Source organism: Ochotona curzoniae, unplaced genomic scaffold, assembly GCF_017591425.1.
Source record: "Ochotona curzoniae isolate NIBS_2020 unplaced genomic scaffold, NIBS_Ocur_1.0 scaffold_274, whole genome shotgun sequence".
Classification (NCBI taxonomy): domain Eukaryota; kingdom Metazoa; phylum Chordata; class Mammalia; order Lagomorpha; family Ochotonidae; genus Ochotona; species Ochotona curzoniae.
This window is the reverse complement of record NW_024467101.1, coordinates 13,437,344-13,458,254: the sequence shown is the minus strand read 5'-3', so window position 1 is coordinate 13,458,254 and position 20,911 is coordinate 13,437,344. Positions and strand designations below refer to the sequence as shown.

General features: G+C 52.0%; 1 protein-coding gene across 1 annotated transcript in view; it reads right to left on the bottom strand.

Annotated features, from left to right (window-relative positions):
• Positions 1 to 622: 622 nt before the first annotated feature.
• Positions 623 to 20,911, bottom strand: part of GCN1 (GCN1 activator of EIF2AK4) — a 63,666-nt gene continuing 43,377 nt past the window's right edge. The window contains exons 42-58 of the mRNA XM_041003961.1: positions 20,662 to 20,804; positions 18,633 to 18,750; positions 18,333 to 18,548; positions 15,618 to 15,782; positions 13,934 to 14,095; positions 13,563 to 13,655; positions 13,223 to 13,366; positions 12,858 to 13,127; positions 12,594 to 12,707; positions 11,922 to 12,152; positions 10,275 to 10,468; positions 10,054 to 10,168; positions 8,220 to 8,316; positions 7,712 to 7,860; positions 7,160 to 7,267; positions 5,676 to 5,894; positions 623 to 4,395 (exon numbers count right to left, since the gene is read on the bottom strand). Of these exons, the coding sequence (XP_040859895.1) occupies positions 4,270 to 4,395; positions 5,676 to 5,894; positions 7,160 to 7,267; positions 7,712 to 7,860; positions 8,220 to 8,316; positions 10,054 to 10,168; positions 10,275 to 10,468; positions 11,922 to 12,152; positions 12,594 to 12,707; positions 12,858 to 13,127; positions 13,223 to 13,366; positions 13,563 to 13,655; positions 13,934 to 14,095; positions 15,618 to 15,782; positions 18,333 to 18,548; positions 18,633 to 18,750; positions 20,662 to 20,804 (2,664 nt within the window). The 3' untranslated portion in view covers positions 623 to 4,269. The remainder of the gene's footprint in view (positions 4,396 to 5,675; positions 5,895 to 7,159; positions 7,268 to 7,711; positions 7,861 to 8,219; positions 8,317 to 10,053; positions 10,169 to 10,274; positions 10,469 to 11,921; positions 12,153 to 12,593; positions 12,708 to 12,857; positions 13,128 to 13,222; positions 13,367 to 13,562; positions 13,656 to 13,933; positions 14,096 to 15,617; positions 15,783 to 18,332; positions 18,549 to 18,632; positions 18,751 to 20,661; positions 20,805 to 20,911) is intronic.

Genomic DNA, 20,911 nt, shown 5'->3' with positions numbered 1-20,911 from the left:
TGGGTAAAGTCAATAATTCCTAAAAGTATGTTTGAGAAACCAAACCAAACAGTCAAATATTGGCTCCCCACCTCCCATCTTCCCAATTGCTCTCTGTGTGTGTAGATCTAAAAGGCAGGAAGGATCTGATAGGGACAGGTGTTGGGCACAGCAAGTAAGCCACTGATCACCTAAGGACACTCACAGCCCGTGACGCAGTGCCTGGGTTTAAGCCCCAGCCCAACTGTCCATTTCAGCTGCCAGCTAATGCACACCCTGGGAGGCTCAAACACTTGGGTCCTTTTCACCTTCAAGAGACACAATGGAGTTCCTGGCTCCTGACGTCAGCCTAGCTCAACCCTGGTAACTGGGCGTGGTGGGGAAGGACATCTCACACAACACACACTGTTGTGTCCTGGTCATAAAAGGAACCTAAGGCTTTTCACACTCGTAGAGCTGCCCCTCCAGACTTTTCCTGACATCACAGGAAATGAAAATCCACACACAACACGGTAAGGAGATAAGCAGCCTGGGGTCTCCCGTCCCCCACCCCACTTAAGGGCCCTTCCTAGTGGCTTGGCTGAACGAGGGGACCAGCACGTCACCCATTCACAGGATGGTGACTGGGAGAGCAACCAGAGAGAGGCACAGTTCAAACAGAACCACCCATGGAAGGAACTGGAAACCCAGTTGCTCCACAGCACCATGTACCCACTACCTGCCTAGTTGCCTCTGTCAGGTCCACTTTCCTAATTAATTTTTGTATATATATAGAATGGCCCCTAAGCCTGGGTGACCAGAAAAATCAAGAAATAAAGGGTTCCTTTTCAGTTCTGCCAACTGGCTCCATGGCCTTGGAAATGCTCCTCTGTGCCTCAGCTTTGCTCCTCAGAGGCGCCCTTCTGCCTGCTGCTAATCACTGCACAAGCTGAACTGTGGGATGCAGTCCTCAGCATCCTAGCAGACAGTTCCTTCAGACAGAGCTTTTCTGTTAGTAGTTTAGAATGATGGGCTCAAGAGGCTAATGCTGCCAAGTCTGGTCCAGCAGTGTGTACAGCTATGGGCTCTGCACTGCATAGGCATCAGGCAGTAACGGGCGCCTCCTTTCCCTGGCGCCCTTTGTTTTCCACCATCCACCTGAGGGCCCCTGGGTGCTGAGGCCACACAGCAGGCACATTCGATGGACATGACCACCCTGGGAGAATGCATGGTCTCTACACACACAGGGAGGAGTAGGCTCAGGTCACACGGGCATGACAGTGACAGGTTAAGGTTCAATCTAAGCTTCCATGAGGGTCCACCACACCACACCACACTCCACCAAAGGACTGGCGTCCTCTTCCATCCTTATTACTCTCAGATGGAAAGATTTGAAAAAATTTTATCTACATCCAAATAAACTCATTCCTCAAGAAACCCACAGCAGCTCTAACTGCCAATCTTGTTTCAAATTCCACCCAGTGAAACAATGTTTCCAAATCGCTTTATCCAAAGAGATCAAGCCTGCAGCGGCTGGCCCCTCTGAAGGCCTGCAGCACCTCAAGTCTGCACGAGGGAATTTACCTGTAGCTTTGGTTCATTACACCATCCCACATTGAAAAATCCACCTGGGTGTCAGTGTTTCCACATTCCATTCAGCACAGGATTTGGAATACTGTGGCGACCATTTCCTCTGGAGTAGCTCAGGGCAGTCTTCCACCCACAGACAGAGCCATGGCATGTCTCCTCCAAAGAATTACAGAGTCTTCAAGGACTATCCAGCCATCTTCTCTGAAGGCTCTCCCAGTCTTATCCTGTCCCCTCAGTCAGCCAAGCCACTAGGAAGGGCTTTAAGTGGGAGTTTTGGGGGGGGTGGAACCCCAGGCTGCTTATCTCCTTATCTCATGTTGTATGTGGATTTTCATTTCCTGTGATTGTCAGGAAAGGTCTGGAGGGACAGCTCTAAGAACATGAAATGATGATGCCTCAACAGCTAGCACAGAAGTGAGACTGCGGGGGGAGTGACCTCTGTGCATTTCCTCTCTGGAAAACGGTAAGACCCACACTTCCCAGCATCATGGTGAGGACTATGTGAGATGCAGTCAGGTGTCATCTGCTGTAATTCCCACTGATACTAGAGGAATACACGGCCCACACTGGATGCTGAGGGCTGGTCCAATGTCCTCATTCCAAGGAGGATGAGATGCCCCAGAGCTGAACTGACGAGCTCCATCCGCCAGTAGGACACACGGCTTTCACTGCTCTGTGCCAGGCTGCATCTCCTCCAGGGTATCGAGGCTGGGCTGCCATTTGCAGGACTGCTGTGGCGCTGTGGTCTTGACTGTGCCAGCCCTTCGCAGCTCCCTCCTGGGAACTCACACCCTTCTTTCAGTCTTGGAGTGCACTCTAGCCCGCTCTGGAAGCCTTTGAGTCATCTCCGTCTGTGAATCAACCTCCACCCTTCGATTCTGAACACGGAGATCTCAGCCTCCTCCAGCTTCTGGGACCAGAGGCTGGTGTTTTTCCTTTGGATTTTGTTCAGTTTCTTCTACCTCCAAGGGCAGCTCTGCCCAACTGTACACGGAGGCTCTGAAAGCCAAAGGTGGGCAATCTAAGCTACCCCTGGAGGAAAATACTGCAGAAAACCCCAGGAAGAAAAAAAACCCAGGAGCTCGGCAGGTGCTCAGCCCACGCCCCCCTCCCAACAGGAAGCCTTCCTGTACCTCAACCATGGCTTACCATAGAGGTCGACACAGATGCAGCACACAGCTTGCTGGACACAGGCCCTGAGCAGCTGGGAGCGGCACACTGGTGACCAGCTAAGTCCCAGAAGCAGAGAACAGTTACCATGGCTACCAAAAGCTGCAGCACTGACTGTGGGCTGTGGGGATCTGCTCAGCTGACCCTTCAAGGTCCTGGGATTCTACAGTTACCCAGAGCCTGCCGAGACCAGGCCGGCTGCGAGGAGAGGAAGTCCTGTGACACAGGAATCACAGATTTCATCCCAGTGTCTTAGAAGTCACCTTGTCTGACTCGTGGCCAAGTGCTAAGTCACAAGCTTCCTTTCTCCCTCTGCTGCATTATTAACAAGCAAGGCTCTGCTTTTTTTGGTACGGCGCTTCATACCTTCTCTACAATGAGTTTGCTATTGCCCTTTTTTTTAATCCTCTCCTCCTTTCACAGCTCCGGCCAGTCATCCGGATAGAGGTTTTGTTCCCTATTGTGGCTGGGGGAGACAGCTCAGAAAAACTTGCGTCACCAGGCCTGGTTTGGGGGTGGGGGTTGGTGCTCCAGATCAGACAGGACGCATGTGTCACGAGCCTTCTAAGAATCAGGAGGAAGGAAGTCATTCATAAAGCAAGCCGATGCTGGACTGCGATTCGGGTTTCCTCTTCCAAGTCCTTCGGCTACAGGAACGGGCTCGTTCTTACTCCATGCAGGAGAGCGTTTCTGTTTCCTACTTGACTTCTAGACGCTCCCTACCGTTCCAAGTCAGGACAGGGGCCAGGAAACGCTCCTCCACCCGGGTAAGAACACGGGCCTGGCTGCATGCCACTCCTGACCCAGCCCCAGGACAGCCATCTGCAGCGTCTGATAAGGCTGCCAAAAGCAGGGGGGATGCCCAGAGGTCAGAATGCTGCCAACACTCACAGGAACAGTTGCATCCTTACTCCTGATGCAGGAAGCTCCATGTTAAGTAACTGAAGACTTAAAAAATATACGTATGTATGCTTTCTGCTTGTGTCAAGATTAAATCAAAGCCTTTATTAAACACTCCTCCTTCAAGCGGCCAGCAGGTAAGCTCCGATCCCTCCCCAGACTCATGAGCTGCCGGAAATGTGTGAGCACTGTTTCCACGGATGGGGTCAGCCCCGGTCAAGCTGCCCAGGATTGAAACAGCAAGCCAAAACACGCCACACTGGGCAGTCCTCTGCAGTTCGGTGCCCCACTGGAGGATCTAGTGGAAGGTGGGTAGCGCTGGCCCTTGACCAGGGCTCAGAGACAGGAGAAGAGGCACTCCGAGGTCCCCCCGAGGTTCCAGACTCCTCAGTGCGGGACTGGTGGTCAGCCCCGGGATGTCACCTGAGGCGTCAGCACGCGCTTCTCCTTCTTCTCAGAGAAAGGGGCAAGATGGAGGAGGCAATTTGCAGTTGTGTGTGGGTTTGATTTAAGGCTTTGGCTGTGGTCTGCTGATAGACACTTCCTGGGAACACCAGCCCCAAGCTCCCCATCGGAACAAGCGTTATTTTCAAAAATGAAAACATTGAACAAGGATGCGGAGCTGAAGCACTGCGGCGCAGCCCAGGCTTATCATGTCAGAATGGTGTCATCCACTTGCTCCGTGGGGTCGGCCTGGCTGGCCAGCTTCTTCAGGGACCTCCGATTACATTCACTCAGAACTTCCAAACTGGCCACATCCAGGATCTTGGAGACGGCCTGCAGGGCGGGTGGGCATGAGGAAACACAGTCAGGAAAGATGGCTTTAGATTCTCCAATCAAATCAAGACCGAGATGAAGGGCAGTCCTTGGCCCAGTGGTAAAGCCACTGCTTGGATACCGCATCCCCTCGGGCAGTGCTGGGATGGGAGTCTCAGCTCTGCTCCTGACCCTGGCTTCCTGCAGGAGCACAAGCCGGGAGGCAGCAGGTGAAGCCTCAAAGTCAGGTCCCTGCTAAGAGGGAAGCCTGCATTGAGTTCCAGGCTTCTGGGGAGCAAACCAGCAGACAGGAGCTCTCCGAGTGTCAAATAAATGTTGGGGTCAGCACTGTGATATAGCAAGTAAAGCCACTGTCAGTGGCACTGGGAACCCCTTTGGTTGTTATTTTGAGTCTTAGCTGCTTCACTTCTGATCCAGCTCCCTGCTAATGTGCCTGGGAAAGCAGCAGAGGATGGCCCAAGATCTGCAGCACCAATAGAAGCTCCTGGCTTCAAACCAGCCCAGCTCTGGCCATCTGAGGGGTAAACCAGTGGATGAAAATTCATCCCTTCCTCCTGTGACTCTTCCAAATAAATAACTCTTGAGAAGAAGGGGCCTGGCGCAGTAGCCTAGAAGTTAAAAGTCCTCGCCTTGCACACAGCAAGATCCCATATGGGTACCAGTTCTAATCCCGGTATCCCCGCTTTCCATCCAGTTCCCTGCTTGTGCCCTAAGAAAGCAGTTGAGTATGGCTGAAAGCTTTGAGACCCTGCAACTGCATGGGAGACCTGGAAGAGGCTCCAGGCTCCTGGCTTTGGATTGACACAGTTCTGGCTGTTGCAACCACTTGGAGAGTGGATCAATGGATGGAAGATCTTCCTCTCTGAATATCTGACTCTCCAATATAAATAAATAAATGAATAAATCTTTTAAAAGAAAAAAAAAAGGAAGAAGAAGAAGGATGGATAATGTGTTAACCTCAGAATCACTCATCCTGAGCTGAGGCAGTTAAAGTGACGGTGCTCCGGCGGCTGCAGGCCGGGCCTGAGGGAACAGCGCGAGGGCCTCACTGGGCTCTGTGCTGCACTTTGAGGCCCTGAGACATTTTAATCTCAAGAAAGGGTTCTGCTGCCTAAAGAAATCTAAAAAGCACAGGAATCCTATTTCCTAGGCCAGGCGCCTGCATTTCAACCTGCTTCCGGAAGCTAAGCCGTGAGCCGAGGTGAGGACGGGGCTTCAGGAGTGCCCAGCACAAGGACAGCCTGGGGAGGCTCTCCTGTCCGGTACCATCCGGCACCCACCTGAAAGACCTCTTCGCCTTGCCGCATCTTGAGGAGATTGACAATCGCCTGGTCGCTGTAGGCCCTCACGACCGTGTTCTTGTCCTTGGTGTTGTCAAGAAGGGCCTTTAGGATGGGCTTGATGGTCTGGGGGTCCAGGGCAGGCAGTGGGTCCCTGTTTGCCCACCAGATCATCTTCTCAGCCACCAGCCTGATGTCACTGGATGGGTTCTGCAGACACTGTAAGGGGGACCAGAGCACACATCCACTCTGATTCCCATCCCTGACAGAGCCCCCACCTTCCCGTGGAGGTGTGACAGGGTGTGCCCCATCACCTGTCTGTGTCCCCTAGCTCACCCCTGCTACTGTCATTCTCATGCGATACACTTCCTCCAACAGGCCATGCCCCGGTCTGCCTCAGCTCAGCCTCAGTTCCTCTTGCCTGTGATATGCTTGCCCCTGATCATGACTTGGTCAGTTCCTGCTCTCCCTTGCAGTCTCCCCTGACAACCCCACCTCAACCAGGGCCCTCCCTTGTGGGCTTCATGTCAGGTGCCTGCCTTTGCACCTCAGCACCTTCCTGGGTGAGTCCTGAACATGCTCAGCAAATACTCAGCAACTATACATGGCACACACAAGTAAGGGCAGCTCATGCTGCCACACACTGACCCACCATGAGTAAACCCCGGGAATTCTCAGAGGCTCCCAGGTAGAGGTGGCCACTCTGGTAACTAAAGTCCATACCTCGGAAACAGCACGCAGGACTGATTACAAAGGCAGAGCCTCAGGCATAGCTCCATCTCATGAAAAGCAAGAATCTGATTCTGACCTGAGTACATATCTAAGAAGTGTGAGAGCCCCCATCAGATTGCCTGGTGTGCACCACAATAACCACACTACTAACTGCCTTCCAGCTAAAGAAGAGAAACAGGATGAAGAGACTTCGTAAGCTTTGAGCCCATTTCTATCCTTGACTTTACAAAATAGGATGCACAGGGGCCAGCATTGTGGCACAGCCAGCTAAGCCTCCACCACAGCACTGGCATCCCAAGACAGCTCCAATTCTGATCTAGTCCTGCTAATGTACCTGGTAAAACAGAAGGTGGCCCAGATGTTTGGACCCTGCACCCAGGTGGGAGACCTAGAAGAAGCTCTGGGCTCGTGCTTCAGATTAGCCCAGCTCTGGATGTGGTGGCCATTTGGGAAGTAAACCAGTGGATGGAAAATTCTGTTTCTCCTCCTAACTCTGCCTGTCAAATAAAATAAAACTAAACCTTTAAAAACAGTGATTCTTAACTAGCTTTATCTCTATGTGAGAAATCTGATCAAAAGTTGGGAAAGAAAAATATATACTTTGTGCTGTGTTCCTAAGAGTGCAGAGAAGGCCCAGAGGCAACCCACACACAGGCGGCCTACCTGGCCCGGGGGCCCAGCTGCAGTGTTCTCTGGCCCTGGGTCTTCCCAGGAGCCAGGCCTGGGGGCTGCACAGTCCCCGCCCCACTCACCTTAATGAACAGACTGGAGAGTCTGGCCGGCAACTGTCCTCCTCCAGTCTCAACGTGGTACCTCATCAGGAAGCCCATGCCCCGGACCCCGCTCACTGCAATGGGGATCTGGGGGTGGGGAGACAAAGAGCCAGATGGGATAGCATCCCACTCCCTCCACAGAGCAGCAGAGCCAGGTCAAACCCATTCCCTAGCAAACTCCAAGGTCCCTTACCCACCCATCTCATCTCTTACCACAGACGCCCTCTCATTTAGATCGGAGGTCCCAGAAGTCAGATCACGAAATGGTCCAAGGAAGAGGGACCAGAGGCCTGACTAGAAGGGACCACTACAGCCTCAACCCAAAGTGTTCCTGGCCGAGATGATAAAGTCAGGGCTCACTGGGACCAGGAGCTGGTCCAAGGTACAGCAGTTTCCAAGCAAGGTAAAGTAAGAAGCCAGGCCTCCCAGCACCCAGTCCACAGTTCCCCTCCACGGCTAAGTCAGCAAGGTCAAGGCTGTGGGATTTTGATGAGCAGAGGAGTGAGGGCCCTGGCTTCCCCAAAGCCTCACCCTGTCCGCCATGGCACTGCTGAGGATCATCTCCTGCACTTCATTGCCGTATCTGCCTGCACAGAGTCTGCCGGGAGCCACGTTCACAGCCACGGAGAGTGCCAGGCTCCGGCCATGCCGAACCATCCAGTCAATGCCAGACACATCCGCTGGGCGTTAAGACAACTGGGTAAATCCTCATGTTTCAGCGTGCCCCCACACCACACAATCCACCCTGCCTCGGGACCCATGTATGGAGTCTGAACACAGCCTCCCCGCAGCACAGTAAGGAGAGGACTCTTCCACAAGGCCCCGTATGCAGCTGCGTCCTCTGGACAGGGAGACTCAGGACTACAGGGCCACTCAAGGCAACTCCAGCAGCAGGCTTCCCAAGGAAGGACAGTCTAGCTGCTGACAGGTCCTCTGAGAAGAAAAGATGTAGTGTCCATGGACTCCCCCCCCAACCCACACAGAGCTGAGAGGCCCACGTCCCTGAAGGGGGACTCCCCAGACTCTGAATGAGACCTACCCAGCAAGCACTGCTGAAGAACATTGCTAAGTTCCTCTTCTGTCAAAAAGGCACACAGCTCGCCAAGGCACCCGGCTGAGGAGATCCGAGTGTTGTCCTTAAAAGGCAGAGAGGGCAGTGAGGGGAGTGAGTGGTGCAGGCAACACCACCAGGTCCTCAGGACCCAGAGAGAGCAAAGATGGTAGCAGGGACAGAGCGGGAGGCAGGATAGGAAAACCAGTCAACCGGAAGCTACAAAGGCAGGCCCTGCTTGAGCACTGGGGTTCAGTGCAGACGAAAGCGCCCCTTGGTGCAGAGTTAACAGTGACGCATGCAGCACCTCCCCCAGTGACAGAAAACCCTAGTGTGTGTGCACATGGTGGCCATCATCGCAACGGCAGGAACAAGTACATTTGCACGGCCCCTTTCTTCTTGGGCAGTCCAAATGCTTCCTACCTGTTAGCTCAGCTTCTATCAGCAGCAAGAGAGGGGGACCGCCCACCCCTGGCCACACCCTCTTCTCTGTAAGTCCTGAGTTGTTATCTGCACCCAGAATACCCCAGGCTCGCTCTCTACTGTGTTGGTGCACTACTGACACCTACTGATTTGCATCTCTCCCGGTGCACAATGGCTTCCAGCCACTCCTCTGGGGTCGGCTCAGCAATGCACACCGGGAGGCGATTTTACATCATGCACCACACTATGAACAGGCACCCACCTGACGTGTCCCTCCAAATAAGCAGATCAAAACTCAAGGAGCCCTGGAGAAGCTGACACTGCACTGGCAGCCTGAACGGCCCCCTCAGTCCAAGTGTATTTCTGAGGGTGCAAGGACGGACTGCCAGAGGTGAGGCTGAGTACCAGGGAGAAGCCCAGGCACCAAGCAAGGCTGAAGCTGACTCTGACTCCCGCTCTCTGCAGAGGGGATCTATTTAAATTTGGCTGTGCTAAGATGCAAATCTGCTTCAATACTAACTTGTGCCTGCACTGTGCATGACCCTATAAAAGCCGACAATCTGACCAAGTGAGGGTAGGCACTCACGTGTGCACCTACTGGAAGTGGGACCCAGCACCAGATCAGCACTGCCGGTTGCAGCAGCTGCACGCAACCCTGCGCAGCCCCAAGCGTGTGCACACGCAGCAGTGTGAGACCACATGAGCTCAGAGGTCCCAGCTCCCAAGATTAGCCCCACAAAGTCAGGACTTCACAGAAGAGGCCTGGTTTGTGAAAGCTGAAACAGAAAACTCATGATCATACATTCCCTCTCCTCCTGGGCCCATCATGGTGCTGGACAGCCAAAGAGCACTTAACAAATGCTTCCAGAGTAAGCAGAACTAACAAAACTGGGCAAAATACATGGAATCCCATGGCCCAGATTCTGGGTTTGACTCTCCTGCTGCTAGTGTGTGGCCCGACACATCTTGCCCTTTCCTAGGGTCCTCCCATACTTATGCACATTAGAGACTCTGTATTTCCCCACATGCTGAGTTTTTTGAAGTCCGTAGCCAAGGTCTCATTCACCTCTGGCCGAGGCCCTCCAGCTGTGCAAATTTTTCCTGATGCAAACAATGAACCCCTTTTACAAAGAGAACATGGGTGCAGAGAGACAGTGAATGAAGATCAGAGAACGAACTGGTGACACTATCTGAGACCCCACAAACCTTACTGATCTGTCGAGAGCGGCTGCCCTGTCTCCCTGACCATATGGAAAAATGTTTAGTAAACTGTGAAGTGATACAAATCTCAGGAATGACTGGCAGCCACATCAAGTTCTTGTAACAAAGCAGAGACGCCAATCAAAGGGAGAGGGGAACCCAGGAAAACCCCCATCCAGCCTTCCATCTGCCACTGTACCTCATCATGTCCCAGCATGCTCAGCAGGAGTGAGACGATGCTTTTCCGGATGGCAGCATCCACTTTGCCGCCTGCTCCCTGAATGACAAATCTCAGGGCCTGCAGCATGGTGTCCCTAAAGAACCAAGGGACCGAGTCAGCCCCAGCTTTCCTTCCCATAGCCGGAGCCACCGCCTGGCCATCGAGGCTCCATGGTCCTCTCTCCCACTCCAGCACCTCACCTGATGCCTGGGTCTTCCATGACACGGATCCCATTGAGCAGCTCTGTGAAGAGGGGATCCACCTTGACATGGATGGAAATGAGCTTCCCCAGTGCATCAGCGGCCTTGAGGCGCACCCCTCGGTTGGTGTCCTGCAGAGCCTTGGTGAACGTGGTCTGCAGCTGGGGCAGGAAAGGCTTCAGGGCAATGCCCACCTGTGGAAGAAATCTATGTGTGGAACCACGCTGGGGTGGATGGAGCTGTGGCTTTGGGGTCCTGGAGTCCGAGGACCCGGGGCAGCTCCCCAAACTCCCACCGAGGCCAGGAAGAGAGGCTCTCTAACACAGCAGAGTCCAGCACAGGCAGGTCTCCCTAAGCCACCTCATCTCTTCTTGGCCTTCGCCAAGGCATGCAGAGGAGGCAGAGTAAGGGAAAGAGGGCAGAGGGCAGCCCTGTCCAAGGAATGATCCTCTGCAACCTTGGTTACACAGCAGCCTGGCTTAGAAGAAACCCATCTCCTGGACAAATTATTTTAAACTCTCTTTTTAGGACAGGTCTGGGGTACAGCAGCCCAGACACCACTTGAGATGCCTATGTTTCTGAAACGAGTGAGTCTCAGCTCAGCCTGTGATCCAGCAGCCTATTAACGTGCACAATGAGAAGCAGCAAGTGATGGTTCAAGTGCTTGACCCCCCCTTTCTACCCAGGTGGGAGACGCGGACCAAGTTCTGGGCTCCTGGCTTTGGCCTGGCCCAGCGCCAGCTGCTGAAGACATCTAGGACGTGAACCAGTGGCTGGAAGACCTCCCCATGTCTTCCTCTGTCCCTCCGCCTTTCAAGTGAAAAGGAACATAAATCTAAAATTTTTATGAAAAAGCTTTCTCCAAACCCATTAAAGAACAGGGCAGGCAGACAGCCATCAGGGATGCTGAAGTAACTCTAATGCCAAGACAAAGAATGCACAGACGTGTAACAGCAGGCAGTCCTACTGAGAACTGATGCTGTACATGAGCCACAGATAAAGTCCTTCCTGTACGCTTGTGTGCCCTCCTACTTACAAACCCACATCCATCTACTGTTAAATGAGAGCATGGCAGTGGCTCCTGGAGGTCCAGTACCAATGAAGGTCAGGAGTACTGGAATGAGAAGTGCAGGCTGCTGGGAGACCTGCTGGAAGAGGAAGTTGGTTAATCTGAGGTGAGAACCACCTGCCAAAGGGGTGACATGGGGGCTCCATCCATCAGTGTCTGCAGTTAGAACAACACCTCAGGAAAAAAACTGTGCAGGATGCAAGCGGAAAATGACATTCAATTTGAAGGGAAAAGATAAAAAGGTTAAATTTTCCACAAAATTGAAGCTGATGACATTCAAAATTCCATTTTGCTGCTGGGATTCTGCTCTCCACTCCTATTACCAGAAGAAAAAAGCTATACATTTTACACTTGCCTTTACTACTAAATACTTGTGCAAAAATTGTTTTGGGGGGGATTTTTGTTTTGTTTTTTACAGATTTACTTTCTCTATCCTGCCAGTGGAAGTTCAGAAAGGCCAGAACGTCCTCCACTATCCCACAGAACCTCTGCCCGCTGCCACATCATGTTAGCCTCATACATACAGCCCTGCTCTCAGATGCAAACAGACCAACTGATAAATTCTGTGAGTGGCTCACCTTGCCCAACAGGAGGCTGAGGGTCTCCAGCAAGGCTGCCTTCACGTTCCAGCTGAAGCGGTCGCCCAGGATGCGGATGAGAGGACCAGTGATGCTGACCACGGAGGGCCGCAGGGCATCGGCTGAGGTAAGGCGGATCACCAGGCCCAGGGCTTTGGCAGCTTCCTCCTTCTGCTCAGGGCTGCCGGTCAGTACTCCTTCCCGCAACACTGGTAGGATGGAGGTTACTCCCTGACCGAGAACCAAACAGAGCGTCAAAGACAGAAAGCTCCAGGCCCAGGGGCTGCCCAGCCTCCCCGGAAGGCAAGGCACTCCTGAAAGCCAGCTCCCCGCTCTACTTCAACGGAGAGAGTCCTCAGAGCCAAGTCTCAGGATGAGAGCCTGAGAGACGAGCTGCAATAGTGCCAGGACTTGACAATGTCAGTATCAAAGAGGAAAGGGCCCCAAAAGATCCCTCTCACCACAGGTATCAGAGATGACCTCCATAGCTTACACCATGGGGGACCTAAGCCCTGACCCCATCGAGCCACTATAAGGAAGCGTGCTGCCTGGGAATACCTTTAACAGCCACATGGCGACTGCCTCGATGCTCACTACAGACCTGGGGTCCAGGGATAAGGAGCAGGAAGGTCACACGTTCACAACCACAGGCACCAAAACACCCTAGCTTACCTTCTTGGGAAGGCAGAATCCTGGCACGTGCTCCCCTTTGCTCTCATTCCCTACGAAGCGGATTTCTTTGTGCAGCTCTTCGATCAGTGCCAGCTGGTTGCCAGCGTCTAGCTTCTGTGGGAATCCAAGCAGACGGGACGTGCAGCCCTCTCAAGACTGCTGCACAATAATACAGCCAAGGGAGGGGAAGGGGCGGCAGGCAGTGCGAACGGCAGTGGGTACGCGGGGACTCTCACTGGATGCAAGGTCAAGGGGTCCCCTCACCTTTGTGATGGCATTCAGGGCATCCCAGCTCTCCTCGAGAACTACGGGGCTGGAATCATTGAAGAGGCGGATCAGGCCTGAGACCAGGCTCCGCAGGTGGCTGGTGTAGTCAGCCTTGGAGCGGGAACAGTACATGTTGAGGATGATGGCAGCAGCCTGCCTCATGCCCACTTCAGGGCTACGAGTGGCTTCCAGCAGATCCTCGATGATGATGCGGTGCCCAGTGTCGTCGTCCACCGAGAGGATCACAGCCTGACAATTGGCCATCTCCTAGAAAGCACAGAGGACATGTAAGCTGAGCAGGACAGGGCAGGATGGCTATTAGAAAGTGATGGGAATGACCATGACAGGTCCCCTCCCCATACCTGTTGCTCATCGGGAGTCCCAAGCTTCTCCTTCAGGGCCAACATAACTGCCGGGAGGATCACTCCAAGATGGCGGGTCAGAGCGTCGCCTGCCACGGATGAAAGGAAAGCCAACACCCGCGTGTTGACAGGTGGAGTTGTCAGCTGGCAGAATGATGGACAACGTCAACGTGATGAACACCGTGCACCTGCGCCACACCAGGCCCTGCACTCCGGGAACAGGAGGCTGAGGCCTGTGCCACCACCCACCCTAAACCCCACACCTACAGATCATTACAGGGGCCCAGGAGTGACAACTGGTTCTGGAACTAGACAGAATTTGCCAACTGCTGTCATTTACCTTGGGCACGAGGTAGGGCAGCACCACGCGGCTCTTAATGGCCATAACTTGCTTCAGACCGTCCAGGGCAAATTCCGACACCTTGTCGTCGTCCTGCAGGGTGGCAGCGGGGACAAGCCCGAGGAGCTTACTCCTATTCCCTCCTCTGCTGTCTGCGCCAGCCACCACCACCTTCCTTCTCCTCCTGCCTCTCCCTGCTCCCACGTTTACTTACCAGCAGAGGAAAAGCACAAAGCCAATTTTGATCTTACTGTGCCCACTCCCTACATTCCAACTGCCTTGGCAGAATAACCCCCGGCCCAGGCCCCCGCATTTTGCTTCTACACAGACACTAGAAGCCCAGCTGGTAGGTGTGTGGCAGATCCACTCACCAGCTGCTTCAGTAAAAACGGGAGGATGTCCTCCAGAGCCTGGTGGCCAATGGTGGAGTGCAGCTGCTCGAAGGTCTTGGCAGCCGCCTCACGGACCTCCTCCAGCGGGTCACACAAAGCCTTCCTGGCCGTGGGCACAAGGGACTCTGAGAAATACAGCACCTACGATAGCCCAAGAGCAATGCTGTGAGACATGGCAAAGGCCAGGAAGGAACAGAGCAAGCAGGCAAGGGCATCTGACCCAGCTAGGCCATCATGGCTCCCCGTCTCCTCACACAAGTCTTCACAGTGAAAATTCCGACACAGAAACAGAGAAGGGGATGTGAGGCACCCATGTGCCCTCCACAGAGACTTGATGATTTGGTAATTAACAACTTGGCTGGTGCTGTGGCTTAGTGAGTTAGGATGCCACCTGCAATGCCAGCATTCTACAAGGACACAGGTTCATTGTCCCAGCTGCTCCACTTCCAATCCAGCTCCCTGTTAATGGCCTGGGAAAACAAAGGAAGATGGTCCAATTCTTTCAAACCTCACACCCATGTGGAAGATGAGGCTCCTAGTTCCTGCCTAATCCAGTCCAGGTCATTGATCATTTGAGGAGTTAAACCATCAGAAAGAAGATCTCATGTGTGAGCATGCATGCAGACTCTGTGTAACTCTGCCTTCCAAACTAATTTAAAAACACGTGTCAATCTCCTTCCCACAGCAGGACAGGCCTGACTGGACACCCTCTCTCCTTCAGTTCTTTTGCTTCTTCTCCAAGCCCTTCTTCAAGTCTCAATGCAAACACTTTCTCCCTTAGGAAGTCTTTAGGTCAATAAAGACCACTGATGGCTCTGTTGCCTTGGTAACCAATTCCACCTCAGCAAAGCTCGCTCTGAACTTGAATGTCTGTGATAGGTCAGCCTCACCACTGAACCGGGAGTACCTTGTAGGCAAGGCCTAGAAATAGTAACAAATTGGATCTTTAGGGCAACAGAATTAATTCTGATTCTATGTCAAAAGCAAACACAACAAGCCACACTTCAGATGCATGCTCCCACAGGCGGCGCGGGACCCGGTAAGTCGGCCAAGTGCACCCAGCTACAGAATAGCTCCCTGCTTCTACTTCTAGCCAGCACACACTACTCTGCTGTCTTCACCCGATTTGAGAGCACCTGCATTCTCAACCCAGGGCTGCTATGAGATCAATGGCCTTAAAATGAGGTCAGACCCTGGAAAGCGAAGTACTCCAAAGCCTCTGAATGATGCTACTATGGAAACAGAGCTCTTGCTAGAGATAACACACTTCAACCCACCGGTACTTCATCTCTGACTGTACTCCTTCGAGGGAGTGCACACCTCCTGCTCCCTACCATCCTCCACCTCTCATACACGTGCACATCCCACTGTTCACTAAGGTGGCACTACACATTTCAGCAGCACTGACAGAGTAACAAAGCAGGGGCTGCTCGGGAGCACGTGGGAGGAGTAAGAGCAACAAAGCAATCTCTCATTCCCAAAGATCCCTCAAGGAGGCCTAGACATGGTTTCGCTCCTACAAAACTGAAATGAAGGCTGAGAAGGAAATAGAAGGCCACGTGTGGCACAGCCAGCAGCACAGTGCCGACAGTGTCCCCACAGGGCAGGGCAGACGGCGTCGGGGGGACCCGGGTTCCTCCGCCAGCAGGGAGCAGATACTCACAGCGTCGCGGCTGGTGGACTTCATGATCTCGCTCAGGCCGATGCACACGCCCTGCCTCTCGTCACTCTTCGGGGACCTCAGGCCCTCCTCGAGGATGGGGATGATCTCGGGGAGGATCTTCTCCCCTAACTTCCGCACGAGATCACCCAGCGTCCTCGCTGCAATCTGTCGGCAGAGACCAAACACAACATCAACTGCCACACTCAATGCTGACACGACGATGGCCAGGGACCCTCTCTGGCATCAGCTAAAATACTAACTTACTTCTCCAATGCTCCCACCCTTGAACTGCTTCCAAAGGTTCACAAAACACAACAGAAACTCATTTCCTACGGGGTGAGTGTTTCAGCACTGCTGGCAATGCTGGCACCCAGCACCTGAGCGCCACCAAATGCCCGAGCGCCAGCTCGTCCGGATGCTCTGTGCCCAATTCAGTTCCCCGTTGAGGCACCTGAGACAACAACAGAAGATGGCCCTGCCATCCCTGTGGATGGAGGTTGGAGCTGTCGGCTGCAGTCTGCTGCGGAAGCCACCTGGGAAGTGAACCAGTGTACTGAACATTTTATTCCCCCTTTCCCTGTGTTGCTCTGCTTTGCAAATAAATGGATAAATAAATCTTTTAAACAAAAATCTCTGGAGACGGCGCAGTGGCTCAACAGCCTGCTCCATTTCTGATCCAGCTCTCTGCTTGCAGCCTGAGAAAGAGGATGGTCTTTCTTGGGCACCCCCACACCCACATGGGAGACCCACAGGAAGCTCCTGGCTCCTAGCTTCAGGTCAGGTCAGCTCTGGCTGTTACAGCCACTTGGAGAGGAAACCAACAGATGGAAGATCTTTTCCTCTCTTTCCTCTCTGTAAACCCACCTTTCCATTACGAATAAGTCTTCAAAAAAAGAAAATTCATCTCTACACAATCTGAAGCAAGAGATGACACTTCAGCAAATCATGAACAGATGTATTTGAAAATGTTTTAGCTTAGTACAAAAATGTTTTTGAGATCTATAGTTTTTCATTATACATTTTCATGCACAATAAAAGTCAGCAATAAAATAAACACAAACATTTACTTTCATTTTCCATGGACTTTTAAAGTCCCCTCACATATGAACATAAAGCCCATCATGAGCTGTGCAACCAAGGACCATTTTCTCTGGAAACCTAGTCCTAGGTTCTTACCTAAGGGAGCTGACTGTGGAACAAACACTTTGAGGAAAAAATCCATCTGCTCTCTGAAGCATCATGGAAATCCTTCTTTAGAGCCAAATACACAACATGCTTGCCGGGGTGGGGACTGGAAGCGGGCCAAGATGGGCAGAAGTAATCATGAGACCAGGCTGGGTCCCTTCTCCCAATCCCTGCCCAACCAGCAGAGAAGACTTATCGCACACAGGCTAAGCTTCTCTCTGCTTCCTCACAACAGCCCCCCTGGCCTTTCTAAGCACCTGCACTATGCTATACTCCCACCTGCCACAGGGCCTTTGCATACCCCAGCCTTATATCTAAACCAATATCTCCTCTGAAATGTCTGAAATGTCTAACCAGCTCCACAGCTGGGTGGTTCTTACTCTTCAAACATTCCTAACACCCCTGCCAGACCATCTGTAGTGCTGAACTGATTAGCATCCATAACATTAATATCTAAATAATATCCATCTCCTTGACCATGTTACAGCTTACAGGGATAAGGAATGAAGCTGTTGGGACTGCCACTTATGGTACCAGCATCACATATGGGTGCTGGCATACCACATGGGCACCAGTTCAAGTCCCAGCTGCTCTTCTTCCGATACAGCTCCCTGCTAATGTGCCTGGAAAAGCAGCAGAGGATGGCCACCTGACTGAGGGGTTGGTGTGATGTCATGGCAGGCTATGCCTCTGCCTGTAGTGCTAGCATCCCATATGGGTGCTGATTCATGTCTCAGGTGCTTCACTTCTAATCTAGCTCTCTGTTATGGCTGCAAAGAAAGTAGGCAGTGGCCCAGGTCCTTGGGCACCTGCACCCTTGTGGGAGACCCAGAAGCTCCTGACTTCAGACCAGCCCAGCTCCAGCCACTGTGGTCATTTAAAGAATGAACCAGTGCATGGAAAACTTCTCTGTCTCTCCTCTCTCTAACTCTGCCTTTCCAATAAAAATCAATAAATCTTTTAAAACAACAAGCACAAATGAGGCTGCCTTTCTTCTCCATTAAGTCCCAGGGCAAGACTCCTGCTCAGAACCTGGTACAATGGCTCAACAGCTAAATCTAAACCTTGCGCTGGTCCAGATTCCACATGAACACCAATTCATGTCCCAGGGAATCCACTTCCCATGCATCTCCCTGCCTGTGGCCAGGGAAAGCAGTGGAGGATGGTCCAACCTGCACCCACGCGGGAGACAAGGAAGAGGCTCCTGGCTTCAAATTGGCCAAGTTCCAGCCATTGCGGCCACTTGGGGAGTGAACCAGCAAATGCAGCATCTTTCTCTCTGCTTCTCCTTCTCTCCATCAATCTGATCTGCCTTTCCAATAAAAATAAATCTTAAACAAACAACAACAACAAAAATTCCTGCTCAACACATACTAGATGCTTAAAGATCATCTGCAAACAAACTAAATAACTAAACACTTCCCTATTTAAAGATACTAGGGCCTCTGCCAGGCCCCATATATCTGATTTCTAGACTCTCAAAGGGGGCATCAGGAATTGCTGGGACAGAATAAGGCCCAAGAAATTTACCGTTCTTTTATCTGCACAAGTGCTGGCCAGGAAACCCAGAAGGAGCCCAAAGAGGGTAGGCAGGATCTCTCGCAAAGTGCGGGGGGTATTGGAGACGACAATCTTCCAGACGTGCAGGGATGCCTGCCGCACCACCAGCTGGGTGTCGGAGCGGCCCATGTACAGTCCTGCTAGCACCCGGTTCCGGCGATCCACTCCCAGGGCAGTGATGATAGCCTGCAGTCAGGGAAAGAACACACGGTGGGCAAAGCTCCTGGGCACAGGCCCCAGGAGGAACTCCAACTGAACCCAGGCACACACCTTGTTGGATTGCGCGGTCCCGAAGTTATCATCCTCAGAGGCAGTTTCTGTTGTCATCTTCCCAGTGACCCCCGAGATGTGGAACAGGAGATCCCCAAGGAGCTGAACGGAACTGAACCTGTGAGGAGCCAAAACAAGATCCACAGCTGCACAAGGCGGTCTGGGGGCACAGCCCAGCCCTGGAGGGCCTCAGAGCTTCTCTTGGAATGGGAAATGACTACAAACAATTTCCATGTCTTTCCACATATTTTCTAGTATTTGTACTTACTGGTTGTACTAATGATCATATAGAACTCAAATAATGGAAAAAACAGGCATATACTAAAATTGCTACACACTAAAAATTGGAAGAAAGTATTAGAAAGCCAAAAAATGGGGAGGGAAAGCAGGTAACTACAATGATATCATCAGAAGTAGAAAAACCAGGAAATCTTAAAAGGATAAACATTTTTTTTCCTCAAATTAAATTAGGTTTAGTGCTTTTAATGTTTAGAGAAAAAATATTTTGAAGCCAGCACTGTGCCATAGCTGGTAGAGCCACCGCCTGTAATGCAGGAATCCTATACGGGCACTGGCTAGAGACCTGGCTGTTTCACTTTCAATCCAGCACCCTGCTAATGTGCCTGGGAAAAGAAATCAGCCAACGATGGTCCGAGTGCGTGGGCCATCCATGTGCTTGATCTATGTGCATGGTCCTGCAGCCATGTGCGTGATCCAGAAGAAGCTCCTAGCTCCTGCCTTCAGCCTGTGCAGCCATTTGAGTAGCAAACGAGTGGATGGAAAAATCACTCTCTCTCTCTCTCTTACTGTAACTCACTATAATGTAATATAAAGAGAGTAAGCACTGCAGCATAGCAGACAGATTAAACTGCCACTATGATGTCAGCCTCTCCTGTCAGAGCACCAATTTCAAGTCTTGGTTTGTCTACCTCTGATCCAACTTCCTGCTAATGTGCCTGAGAAAGTAGCAGAAAAAACTGCCCAAGTGCTTGGGTTCCTGCCACCGACTAGATGATCCAAGTAGAATTCTAGATTTCCGGCTTCAATGTGGACCAGCCCTGGCTATTGTGGCCATTGTGGGAATGAACCAGTGGATGTAAGACACCTCTGACTCTGCCTTCTCTACTTCTCTGTCCAGGGCACAGCAGATTACTGTAACCCCAGCGTCCTACACCAGAATGCCTGGTGTGAATCCTCAGTACTCTTCCAACCCAGCCTCCTGCTACTGTGAGAGGGAGACAGCAATGATGCCCAGTACTGCTCCTGCCCTGCAAGTGAGACACCCTGATGGATCCTGGATTGGGGCTTTGCTCTGGTCTAGCCCCAGCTGTTGTTGGCATTGAGAGAGCGAACCAGCAGATGGAAGGCATCCCTGTGTGTCACCTGCTTTTCAAATAAATAATTTTTTGGTAAAATTATATTCAAACCAGAATTAAAGAAATAGAGAAAAACATAAAGGATGAGGATAAACCACCACTGGGTCTTGCACCACCCAGGCGAATGCCCTAGCCTGCTCAAGATAGCCTTGTGCCCACTTTTTGACCACTCACAAACACACAAACATTCCCAAACATGAGAACTGGGCCTGCACCATATGGCCAGGCCACATCCTCTGTTGTCCTTCAAAACTCCATCAGAGTTTTCTATATTCTTTCAGAGCTTTCAACCACTCGTTGTAATGGCTGAATAAAGCATATTGTATAAATGTGCTAACAACTTCCAATTTTTTCAAATGTTAGGTAATACTGTGACAAACATTGGTCACTGGACCAATATTTTGTCAGAATAAATTCCAACAAGCCGAATTTCCAGATTAGGTATCTTAATTGAAATCTTGATACAAAGTGGAGGACTGCATAGAGGGAGGACTGCATAGAGGAGAAGCAGAAGCAGATTGCTACAGGGCATTGCATTTGGTGAAAAGTAAGGGTCTGGATAAGGCAGAAAGGTCTGGAAACACTGCCTTCGATTTCTCAATAGAGTTCCCAAGTACAAACAGCCCATTGGTCTACCCATCTCCTGCTCTCACCGAATTCTCCAGAGGTCGTCAAAGAGGCCTTGCTCCAGCTGGGGCAGCAGCAACGCGATAGCCGTCTCGGCGTACATGGAGATGACCCGCTGGCCTGCACGCAGGGCGGTGTCACGCACAAACTCATTCTCATCTGCCAGAGCCTGGGCACATAAAAGGTGGGTCAGTCAGGGACACCTTGTCCTGGGCACTCAGACCAAATGAAAATAGGGCTCCTTGAAGAACCAATGAGAGGCCCCAGCTGCAGGCA